The sequence below is a fragment of the Erpetoichthys calabaricus genome, chromosome 2, assembly GCF_900747795.2.
Source record: "Erpetoichthys calabaricus chromosome 2, fErpCal1.3, whole genome shotgun sequence".
In the NCBI taxonomy this organism is placed as follows: domain Eukaryota; kingdom Metazoa; phylum Chordata; class Cladistia; order Polypteriformes; family Polypteridae; genus Erpetoichthys; species Erpetoichthys calabaricus.
Window position 1 is genome coordinate 321,641,315 of NC_041395.2, and position 12,123 is coordinate 321,653,437.

General features: G+C 40.3%; 1 protein-coding gene across 1 annotated transcript in view; it reads right to left on the reverse strand.

Annotated features, from left to right (window-relative positions):
• Window positions 1-7,380, reverse strand: part of supv3l1 (SUV3-like helicase) — a 50,653-nt gene extending 43,273 nt beyond the window's left edge. Inside the window, exons 1-2 of the mRNA XM_028795967.2 lie at window positions 6,988-7,380; window positions 113-190 (exon numbers count right to left, since the gene is read on the reverse strand). Of these exons, the coding sequence (XP_028651800.1) occupies window positions 113-190; window positions 6,988-7,264 (355 nt within the window). The 5' untranslated portion in view covers window positions 7,265-7,380. The remainder of the gene's footprint in view (window positions 1-112; window positions 191-6,987) is intronic.
• Between the last annotated feature and the right edge of the window lie 4,743 nt (window positions 7,381-12,123).

Genomic DNA, 12,123 nt, shown 5'->3' on the forward strand with positions numbered 1-12,123 from the left:
TGCACCATTCCTATCCAATATACACACATCAACTAACTTTAACATTAATGCAATTCACTTCAAAATAAAAACACTGCACTTCTGGAAAAAAATTAAAAGAGCTAATACTTACCATCTAAGCCATAGTCAGATGCCAGTTTCTGCATTTCCTTCCGTTTGTAGAATTTGTTAAGGATTTTTAGAACTTCACCTGTTGAAATAACCAGCAGGAAAAAAATCTATGAACAATGCCGTAAACAAATCCTGCACATTTAGTTTATCCACCTGTCGAGTGGAATGTAAAGGACTTGTGTTATTTTTCATGCAATATCTGGCTTCCCTTAAATGGGTCAGGCCGGGCTCCAAAAGCTAATCAACAAATGGATGGATGGATGTGGAGGAACAACAGTTCCTCTACCAACTGAGCTAAGAATGAAACCCAGTTACAGCTGTCTTAGCTGGTGTATTCAACCCCAGCAATTTCAACATACAGAATTCCAGAAAATGAACTCCAGCAACAAAGCTTCACTTATATCTTACCTATTCAACTTAATCAAAAACTAGTTCTGGATATGTTACCAGATTTTTTTTTCTTCTATCTGATCTGTCAATCAGAAACAAATTAATGCCAGCCATTAAAAGTTTAAAATTTCAATTTTAAACAACATGTTTTGTTTGAGAATTACACAAAACAATGCATCATTCATCTTTTTAAATATACATCTTCTAGATTACTTGGTTATTAACAATGGCCCAGTGTGACTTTAGGAAGGTGCATGAGTGGATCCTGCAATGGAGTGGCAGCCTATCCAAGGCTGTTTCCTGTCTTGAGCCCAGGCTTGCTGGAATGATGCTGTGCTCATGAGCTATAGGACAGATGGGAAATCGCAGTCAGAAATTTGATGTGAGCATCCTCCAAAGTTAGAGTACCATGTGGGAGATAAAAAAACTGCTTCTTCAATTTTCTATGTTGTGACTAAACACTGACCTTTCACCTCAGTCAGTTGTATAAGATGAAAGAAATACATACCTAGAAATAAGTTATACTTCTGTATATAAACCTATTTACCTGTGTGGCAACTAAGGGTGTCTCCAAGCCTCAAACCTTCAATACAACTACAAAAACAGTCACAGAAGCAAATATATGTATCCTATTTTGGCAGATACTTCCGGACTTCTTCTTCAACACAATTACTATTTATTTACTTTCCTCTTCTTCCAAACTTCCCAGGTGAGCTTTGTCCAAATGCCACTCCCAGCTTTGACTCACTGAGGAAGGTGAGACAGCTCCTTTTATGCCGGACCCAGGAGTACTTCCGGTATCATGACACGGCACCAAGGAAACACTTCCAGGTCAGGCAGAAGTGCCTTGGAATAAGAAAACCAATTCTCGGCAGTTCCCACTGGCAGGACCCAGCAAGGCTGTCCAAATGAACTACATCTGCCAGGCTGCCCTGAGGGTCTGTACCTGGGTGATCCAGCTAAGAATTGCCACCACCTAGCGTATGGGTGGAGTGTAGAGCACCAACAGGCAGTCTCCTCTTGTCCCATCCAGGAAAAAGGAACATCATTCATCTTGGTCCGGTCATCTACTCATCTGGTGTTTTACTCTACAGCTTGGTTCAAATTTATACGCTTGCATACACAGAAAAAGAGGCCCAAGATGAGTGTACGCAACTTTCCACACAAAAGTCAGTATTCACAAAAGAAGACTTGTCAGGAAAACTTACATGTATTTATGGCAACTCTGACACATCCGCACACATTTCAGAGAAACTGGGAAATGAAGACACCTTTGATCAAGCAGGGGAATGCAAGCAAACTACCTGATAACTCATGTGTATAATAATTGATCTCAGAGCTGTTATTATAATGTGCGTTGACATGACAAAATATTTAAATCCTTAAATGTGTTAAATATGATGCACAGACTATACTTTAATTCCCTTTTAAGAGGGTCAATACTGCATAACTGCACAAGCCAAGTTATACAGGCTACCTGTTGTAACATCCCAAGGAACTGGCCGACAGGTCAGGAATATCTCAGACTGGCTTTAGCTCCATCATGCCCACGGTGCTGGAAGGAATTAATCAGCTGACAAGGTGCTACATTAAGTTTTTGTATGATATGGCTGTACATACATAAAATTGCCAACATAAAAGAGGCAATGTGCAGCAGTGTCTAGTTTCCCTAATGTAATTGGGGTGATTGACTGCACTTATACTGCAATAAGGGGACCTAGCAAAAAAGAAGGTGTGTTTGTTAAGCAGTTCATATTTCATAAACACAAAAGTCATCTGCAATATCAACATGAGATACCTTTCAAATGTTTTGGAATGGCAGCCTGGGTCAACCCATGATTCACATGTCCTATACTATTTATTTTAACAACAATCGCATCCTTACATTTTCCAGGTGATCATGGCAAACTACTCAGACGATATCACCTTACGGCTTTCCCTAACTCCACAGCACAGAGGAAAGACACTACAATGCAGCGTATGCTTTTCCACGATCAGTTATGCAGCACACCAGATGACTGCTCAAATGCAGGCGGCAGTGGCTCGATACGTCAGGTGGGAGGCTGCTCTACCAGCCAATGAAGGTCTGCTGTGTTGTGACTGCATACAGTATGTACAGTCGTGGCCAAACGTTTTGAGAACGACACAAGTATTGGTTTCAAAAAATTTGCTGCTTCAGTGTTTTTAGATCTTTTGTCAGATAGTTCTATGCTATACTGAAACGTTTATGCAAAGAGTCAATATTTGCAGTATTGGCCTTTCTTTTTCAAGACCTCTGCAGTTCACCCTGGCGTGCTGTCAATCAACTTCTGGGCCAAATCCTGACTGATGGCAGCCCATTCTCGCATAATCAATTCTTGGAGTTTGTCAGAATTTGTGGGTTTTTGTTTGCCTACCCGTCTCTTGTGGATTGACCACAAATTCTCAATGGGATTAAGGTCTGGAGAGTTTCCTATCCATGGACCCAAAATTTCAATGTTTTGTTCCCCAGGCCACTTAGTTATCACTTTTGCCTTATGGCACGGTGCTCCATTATACAGTGGAACCTCGGTTCACAACCATAATTCGTTCCAAAACTCTGGTTGTAAACCGATTTGGTCGTGAACCGAAGCAATTTCCCCCATAGGATTGTATGTAAATACAATTAATCCGTTCCAGACCGTACGAACTGTATGTAAATATAGATTTTTTTTAATTTTAAGCACAAATATTGTTAATTATACCATAGAATGCACAGCGTAATAGTAAACTAAATGTAAAAACATTGAATAACACTGAGAAAACCTTGAACAACAGAGAAAACTAACACTGCAAGAGTTCGCGCTATAGCGCTATGAACCGCTCGCTAAAAACACTTTTTTTTAATGAGTTTTAAGCACAGGGGAAAAAATGAACATTTGAAAAATCCGTAATTTAATAAACCACCAAGAAAAGTAACATTGCAACAATGCAGGCTACGAACTGATCACTGTAAACAGAACTGAAAACAAAAACAAGCCTTCTCTACCTTATGTGTCCCTCTCTCTCTCGCTCACGCCTGTGTGTGTGTGTGAGCGTTTGTCTCTCTTTTGCGAGCCTGGAGCGCCTGTGTGTGTGTCAAACAATCGGAAAGGGGATTCATCAGAGAAAATGACTTTACTCCAGCAGTCCAATTCCTGTACCTTTTGCAGAATATCAGTCTGTTTTTCTTGTCTTCTTTGCTGCCCTTCTTGACGCCAGGCCATCCTCCAAATGTCTTCACCTAACTATGCATTGTCACACATGTGCAAGTCGGAGACAGCTAAAGGGACTGAGTAAATGTAATACTACACCAGACCAGGGGGTGGCAGAGTGTACTGACTGTCTCAGTTTCTTGCAAACCCTTCTTGGGAAATCTCGCCAGTTCCCGGCACCTCTGATGATGTCACTTCCAGCGCCAACACATCTGTTGATGTCACTTCCGGTTCTGGCATAGATGACATCATTTCCTTCCCCAGACCTTAAAACTGCCATCTTACCTCCAAGTATTCAGTTCTGTTTTGGACTTAGTTTTGTGAACATCTCTGTTCAATTATTTCAAACTTTTGCAGCTGGGATATAATATGTGGATGGCTGCCCCAAACCTTTATAATGCCTGGAGACTCATCCTTCTCACAGCATGCAGATGCACTCCCACCTATCTGCTGTTACTCCTGAGTGAGCTCTGCACTGGTGGTTCCCTGATCCCGCAGATGAATCAACTTTAGGAAACGGTCCTGGCACTTGCTGGACTTTCTTGGGTGCCCTGAAGCCTTCTTCACAACAATTGAACCTCTCTCCTTGAACTTCTTGATGATCCGATAAATGGTTGATTTAGGTGCAATCTTACTAGCAGCAATATTTTTGCCTGTGAAGCCCTTTTTGTGCAAAGCAATGATGGTCCTTTTATGGCAGGGCTGAAATGTAGTAGAAATGGGTTTTTTGGGATTAAGTTCATTTTCATGGCAAAGAGGGACTTAGCAGTTAATTGCAATTCATCTGATCACTCTTCATAACATTCTGGAGTACAGTGATCCCTCGCTATATCGCGCTTCGACTTTCGCGGCTTCACTCCATTGCGGATTTTAAATGTAAACATATCTAAATATATATCACAGATTTTTTGCTGGTTCGCGGATTTCTGTGGACAATGGGTCTTTTAATTTCTGGTACATGCTTCCTCAGTTGGTTTGCCCAGTTGATTTCATACAAGGGATGCTATTGGCAGATGGCTGAGAAGCTACCCAACCAGAGCACATATTATGTATTAAATAAAACTCCTCAATGATATACGATATGCTTCCCACGTGGTGCTTCGCATACTTAAATGCCCGAACAGCCCTATTGATTTTTGATTCTCTCTGTCTCTCTCTCTCTCTCTGACATTCTCTGCTCCTGACGCGCATTCCTTTGAAGAGGAAGATATGTTTGCATTCTTTCAATTGTGAGACGGAACTGTCATCTCTGTCTTGTCATGGAGAACAGTTTAAACTTTTGACTGAAGGGTGTTATTTCATGTCTACAGGGCTCTAATAATGTTAAAAAACGTATTTAGAAGGCAGTAAACTGGTTTTCTATGCTCTAACTGCGAAAATATTCGATTTATATATAAAGAATCGTACTTCACTGAAATGTATTTATCGCGGTAGAGTCTAGAATGGATTAACCGTGATAAACGAGGGTTTACTGTATATGCAAATTACCATCATAAAAGCTGAGGCAGCAAACTTTGTAAAAATTAATATTTGTGTCATTCTCAAAACTTTTGGCCACGACTGTATGAGGATGATTAGCATGGTCACCGTATGGTTATTTCAGGATGGCAACCGGGCAGGGTTTAAGGTGCACTCACATACGCACACTTACAAGATAATTGTGATCAATAAAGGGTAAACTGTGTTGATATGTGTGTATGCCTGCTTTAATATATCAGATTTCTTTTACTTTTGGACTATGCATTTTCCTTTGAAGCTCAAATCCACACAAGGTTTTATAAATGGTCAGCCAGAAATTCCATTTTTGTAGTCAAACTAGATATGAAGTGATTTGATGATACTTAGTTTGCTCCTTACTTTTCAGAAAAAATATAGTTAATCTTAATTGCTTTTTCTTACAGATTAAGCAATTTATCAACAGCAACCTCCCATTTCTCCAAAAAAATCACAACCACAATGCCATGTGAACATACTGTACTGTTGTTGGAAGGTGAAATGTTAGCGACCCAACACGCTGATAGCATGTGAACGCAGCTCAAGCTCTGGTACCATCCATCCATCCATTTTCCAACCCGCTGAATCCGAACACAGGGTCACGGGGGTCTAGTGGAGCCAGTCCCAGCCAATACAGGGCACAAGGCAGGAACCAATCCGGGGCAGGGTACCCACTGACATAAATTGAACTCAACAGGTTCCAAAAAGTTACAGACTTCTATATAAGATTGTAACGCCTATTTCAGCAACAACTATCGATAGATATATACTTTATTAATCCCAAGGGGAAACTGTAATCATAGGGTACATTCATCTTAAAACCCATATTTATTTGCACCTTTCCACATCATTCACCACTCAGTATAACACCACATATTTAGTCTGTGGTTTGAACCCAGAGTCCCTGGACAAATAAATATGCCATATGTAACAAATAAGAAATAATAGGTGGGAAGGATGTATATCTTGAGGGTGACTTGCACAAAGATCTTACTAGACCCAAAACTTCAATGCATCCACCCATTTTTTTTTTCCAAACCTTCAATACATCCATCCATTTTTTTCCATGGGTCCAGTTTAGGATCAGAAGAAGTTAATCCTATCCTTGTAGTACAGTACTGGGCACAAGATAAGAAAACAGCCAAGACTGAACAGGGGTGCCAGTACAGTGCAGAGTTCACTTGCTCCTATTGAGCAAATTTAGAGCCGTCAATTAACGCAACATACTCCGTCTTTGGTAATGGAGAGAAATACCATTTATCTTCTTTTTTTTTTTTTAATAAATAATCTCAACATCCACACTGCTTGGACTGAGATTTTATCCCAGTGTGCTGGACCTATGAGACAGAAGGGCGAACTAACCACTGCATCACCGACCCACTCATAAAGAAAGTTTTCTTTTGCGAATGCAGAATTCTGTTTTCTGTTACAATGACGCTGAAAGTCTACAAAAGTTCTCATGTTTTATATATATATATATATATATATATATATATATATATATATATATATATATATATATATATATATACACGCATACAAAAAAAATAGCCCTGAAGTTGTGGATTCAAATCCCGCTATTCATGCTGTGTGACAATCAATAAGTCACTTCAATTGCCTGGGCTCCAATTGGAAAAATAAAAGAAATGTATCAGTTTGTATTTAAAATAATTCGCCTTGGATAGACAAATGATAAGTAATAATAATGTGACAGTTTAAGACAGCACTGCCACGTCTTTCGACTCCACGTCAAAAGTAATAAAAAGAATAAACACATCACCTTTATCTAATGGCTTGGTGAGCTCCGCTCCCACTACTCCCTCGAAACTGCTAGGCGCTTTAATCTGCAGGGGGACGAAGAGAGAAGTATCGGGCGGCTTGGCGGAGCTGTTGGAGGATGAGTGCCGGGCTTGAGCTATGACAGCAGAACCGAGCGAACCCCGGCACGCTGCAGCGGCTGACCGCACACTCGACTGCTGTAACACGCCGGCAGCATGGAGAGAGATCGCCCGTAAACGAGACAAACACAGCAAAAAGGCGCCATTCTTTAAGGACATGGCGAAAAATCGGGCGCCTTTCAAAACGAAGAAAAAAAAAAACAAACTAGCTGCCAATCAACATTGTTTCGTTTTCCATGAAGTGAAGCAATGTAACACGTGAAGGACAACACTGTCACTACAAAGGACCCCAGTTGTCTTGTATCTTGCATGTGCGAAATTGTTTATTCTAGTGTCTTTATTTTTATATTAGTTAAACATACTTTAATGCAACCAATTACAACAACAACTAATAATTCAATAAATAGTTTTCGTAATATGTAATTATTACTACACTGTTTCAGGCTCTGTACAGCACAAGTTTGACAAAGACGTCAACATGACAGGACGGTGTTTGCACTCTCGGAGGACCTGTGTCGCGTAGTGATGTCGTCATATGTTAGAGTTTACTTTAAGTTCCGGCGAAACAGGAGGAGCTTGTCGCTACCCGATCTGCGTGCCTGAGGGCATTTATATCAGCTCGGGGTACGCTGATTACATTTATGATTCAATTATAGAATTGGTAAATGTCTGTTAAGCTAATAATTTCATAAACAACTTTGTTGGTAGAGAAGATAACATACAAGAACGTTATTTCTCCACAGCATTTTTATATTTTGGAATAATGGGGATATGTTGTACAACAGTGAGTGTATTTACCAAAAAAATGGTTTGATAAAGGCATCCTTTTTGGCAGGTCAGCTGTTGAACGCACGGGGTACTGTCATAAGGTATTGTAAATGTATTTCTTATTTTAATTTTTTGGTTACAGCTAAAGAATTTGACTATACCTGATGGTTATGCCAGGTGTTTAACATAATCCTGTTTCTTTAGTTAACCCTATTAAAGCAACTTGTGCAATTTGTTTTTCACAGTCCTTTAAGAATATACCCAAGCTTCCCGTTCTTTGTTTCAACATGAGGTGGTTTCAGTACCTTGTATAACAGTGGAGAAAGTCAGTTACCTTTTTGTACTGTTCGCATCTGTGAAACCCATTTTCAATGCTTGCTTAAAAATACAACAAACTATTATTTTTTCAACCTGAAATTCAATGTTTTTGGCATATTTTCTTTGAAGAACATTGTATGGCTTTTTATTGAGTACATACAGCACCCTCACCCTAATACATTTTCATTACATTGGTGCTAGAGAATGAGCAATGCATGATATTTGGATGATAAATTGGACTGGACTGCCAATACTGATTCTCTGTGCAAGAGAGGACAGAGCCGGCTATACTTCCGTAGAAGACTGGCGTCCTTCAACATCTGCAATAAGACGCTGCAGATGTTCTATCAGACGGTTGTGGCGAGCGCCCTCTTCTACGCGGTGCTGTGCTGGGGAGGCAGCATAAAGAATAGGGACGCCTCACGCCTAGACAAACTGGTGAGGAAGGCAGGCTCTATTGTAGGCACAGAGCTGGACAGTTTGACATCCGTGGCAGAGCGACGGGCACTGAGCAGGCTCCTGTCAATCATGGAGAATCCACTGCATCCACTAAACAGTATCATCTCCAGACAGAGGAGCAGCTTCAGCGACAGACTGCTGTCACTGTCCTGCTCCACTGACAGACTGAGGAGATCGTTCCTCCCCCAAACTATGCGACTCTTCAATTCCATCCCGGGGGTAAACGTTAACGTTATTCAAAGTTATTGTCTGTTTTTACCTGCATTTTTATTACTCTTTAATATTGTTTTTTGTATCAGTATGCTGCTGCTGGAGTATGTGAATTTCCCCTTGGGATTAATAAAGTATCTATCTACCTATCTGCAAGTGTGGAAACTTTCTGTAAAACAACAGTAAGACCACTTTAGAGACATTGTTACAAAATACCCCAAACCTAATCCTATCAGACATTTACATCACCAACAACAATGAACATCCCGATTTGCTCCTCCATACACATCCAGCCTCCAACAATAACTTTCCCTTTCATACAAAATACCTAACCCCATCAGACCAATCATTCTAATTTCTTTTCTAAACCTGCAAAATAGACTCAAGATCTGGGCTGCTTGTGATGCTACTTCATCATATGCATGGAACATGCAGGTATATGGCGGGAAGCCTGATGGAGGAGAGCCTGAGTAAAACCAAACCATGCAGGTTGTTCTGGATATGACACAGTCGCAACATCACCTGTGACAATTCTATTTTACTTTGGTCAAGTTGGGACAGGAACTTCTAATGAGAAAGCTTATGAGTACAAAGAACAGGCCTGTACATTCTAGAAAAGTTTCTATTCATGACTGGCACATCATGTATAAACGGTGCGCACGCACAGAAATGTTGCGTACGAATGTTTCCACGCTCAAATCGCGATGTATAAAACCTAAACTTGATGTAAAGCCACGCACATTTCCATGGTACCTCATACCCTGGCGTACGCAATTTCTCCCCTCAGTTTTGCAGACTGGCGGCACCCAGCGTCAAAGCAGTGCTTTGTGTGTTCCTGTGTGGTTACCCTTTCTTTCTTTCTTAAACCAACAAATAGTACGTTTTTCCTTTGCCTCCACTTGGTATTCACTGAAATTCTTATATTTTCCCCTGTGCTTTTCCCATTGTCTTTTCACAGAAGGCTATTTATATCGATTTGCATATTCAAAGAGGCATAATTCTGGGAGGAGTTGGGGCGGGACAGAAGGCGCGTGCATGTGCATTACTTATAGCGCTGATCGGGATTTATGTAGTGGAAGAGCATGAATGTTTGCATACGCGCAGATTCTTGCATCTGGATTTTAATTTACGTACGCACATTCCCGCTTTTGTGCTTATGCCATGTTATAGTGTGAGTTCTACGCACGGCCTTATACATGAGGCCCCTTGAGTCTAACATCCCAAAAAAGGGAAAAAAAAACCATGGTACTTACGAGCATGCTGCATAGGGATCGGAGGGTCTGTGGCAGGGGAGCATCATAAACCAGAACTCGTTATGGATTACAAAGCTGCAATAGAAGGAATAAATAAATTGGATTTGTTTGTGAGTGGCTATAGCTGCAAATGAGGCTGGCCACTTGCAATATTTTTCAATATCTTTCACATCTCCACTTGCAATGCATTTGTCATCTGGAGAGCACTGAATCCAAATGCGAACACAGGAAAGCCCCAGAAGAGATAACTTTTTCTTCAAGAGTCTGACAAGGAGTAAGTAAGATAACTGTAAGCAGAATTGAAAAATGACTCTTGAATAATTGTGACTTGTTAGTCTATTTAAGTTAGCATACATGCAGCTGAAGTAGGGACAGTCCTTTCAGGCAGGGGTCTTGGATGATTAAAACAGACCTGACATCACTTTCAAGAGGCCATGAGTGATTAGAGCAGGTGCATTGTGTGCACAGATTGGAAACAGATGCTACTTTGGTCTTAGAAGAGCGCCATCCTTAGCTCATATGGGAGTTACCCATACCTGGCAAGTTTGATAAAAGGCTCACAGAATATGCAAAATGTGTGAGTATTTATAATGGTTAGGAACATTCTACAAGCCAGAAAGAAACCTGTACTCTGTCAGGAATTTGAAATGTACAGTATGTGAAAATTGTTGTGATTGTTCACAAAGAAAAGTGCCACAAAAACTGTACAAGTGTGTAGTACAATGCAAATACAATTTATTTTTGTATAGCCCAAAAATCACACAAGAAGTGCCGCAATGGGCTTTGACAGCCCCCCAGCCTTGACTCTCTAAGTAATGACAAGGAAAAACTCCCAAAAAAAAAACCAAACATAGTTGGGGAAAAAAATGAAAGAAACATTGGGAAAGGCAATTCAAAGAGAGACCCCTTTTCCAGGTACGTTGTGTGTGCAGTGGGTGTCAAAAAAAGGGGGTAAATACAACACTATACACAGAACAGAACACAAGTAATCCTCAATACAATAGTAAAATAAAAGTATTACAAGTAAAGAGCAGAATTTAACAATAGATGATATCACATGTAAGATTTGGATTTGAATCCAATAAAGTGATCAAGTACTGTGGTAGACAGTTGGACTTTAAGGACCTTCAAAACTGGATGTGATGTTGGTTGAGCTGCCACCACATGGTATTGCACAGGTGATAAGGGGTGCCTGGTTTCATCCAGACATGTTGCTAATCTTGGTTTCATCAATCTTGGTTTCTTACAGTCCGAAACTCCTTTAGGTGCCTTTTTCCAAACTCCCAAGTGGGTGTCCGTGTTTCTTTTACTAAGGAGAGGCTTCTTTCTGACTACTCTGTCACAAAGCCAGATCGATGGAGTGTTGCAATGATGATTGTCCTTCTAGAAGTTTCTCCCATTTCCAGTGTCACCATCAGGTTTTTGGCCCTTCTCCCATGATTGCTCATTCTAGGAAGTGTTGCGGTTGTTCCAGATCTCATCTTTTCAAGAATTATAAAGGCAATGGTGCTCTTAGGATCCTTCAGTACGATAGAAATGTTTTTGTAGCCTTCCACAGATCTGTGCCTCAACACAATCCTGTCTCTAAACTCTGCAGGCAGTTCTTTCAAAAAACGATGGCTTGGTTTTTGTTAAAGTGAGGGACCTCCTATAGGCAGTCGTGTCTTTCCTAACAAGTTCTAATCAACTTAAATGACCACATGTGGACTCCAAAGAAGTTGCAGAATTATATCAATGATTATCAATAGAATGGGATGCACCTTAGCCAAGTTTTAAGTGTCACAGCAAAGACTTTGAATACTTCTGTGACATTTTTTATTATTTTTTTTAATTTTGCCAATATTTCTAAAATCCTTTTTTTTGCTATGTCCTTCCAAGGTATTGAGTGTTGTCTGATTTTAGCACAAGGCTGCAACATGTGAAGGGATATGAATCCACTTACGTGTGCCTTACTGCATCAAATTATTTCCATCGGGTTAATAGTATGCAAAAAAAAAAAACTCAACAAAA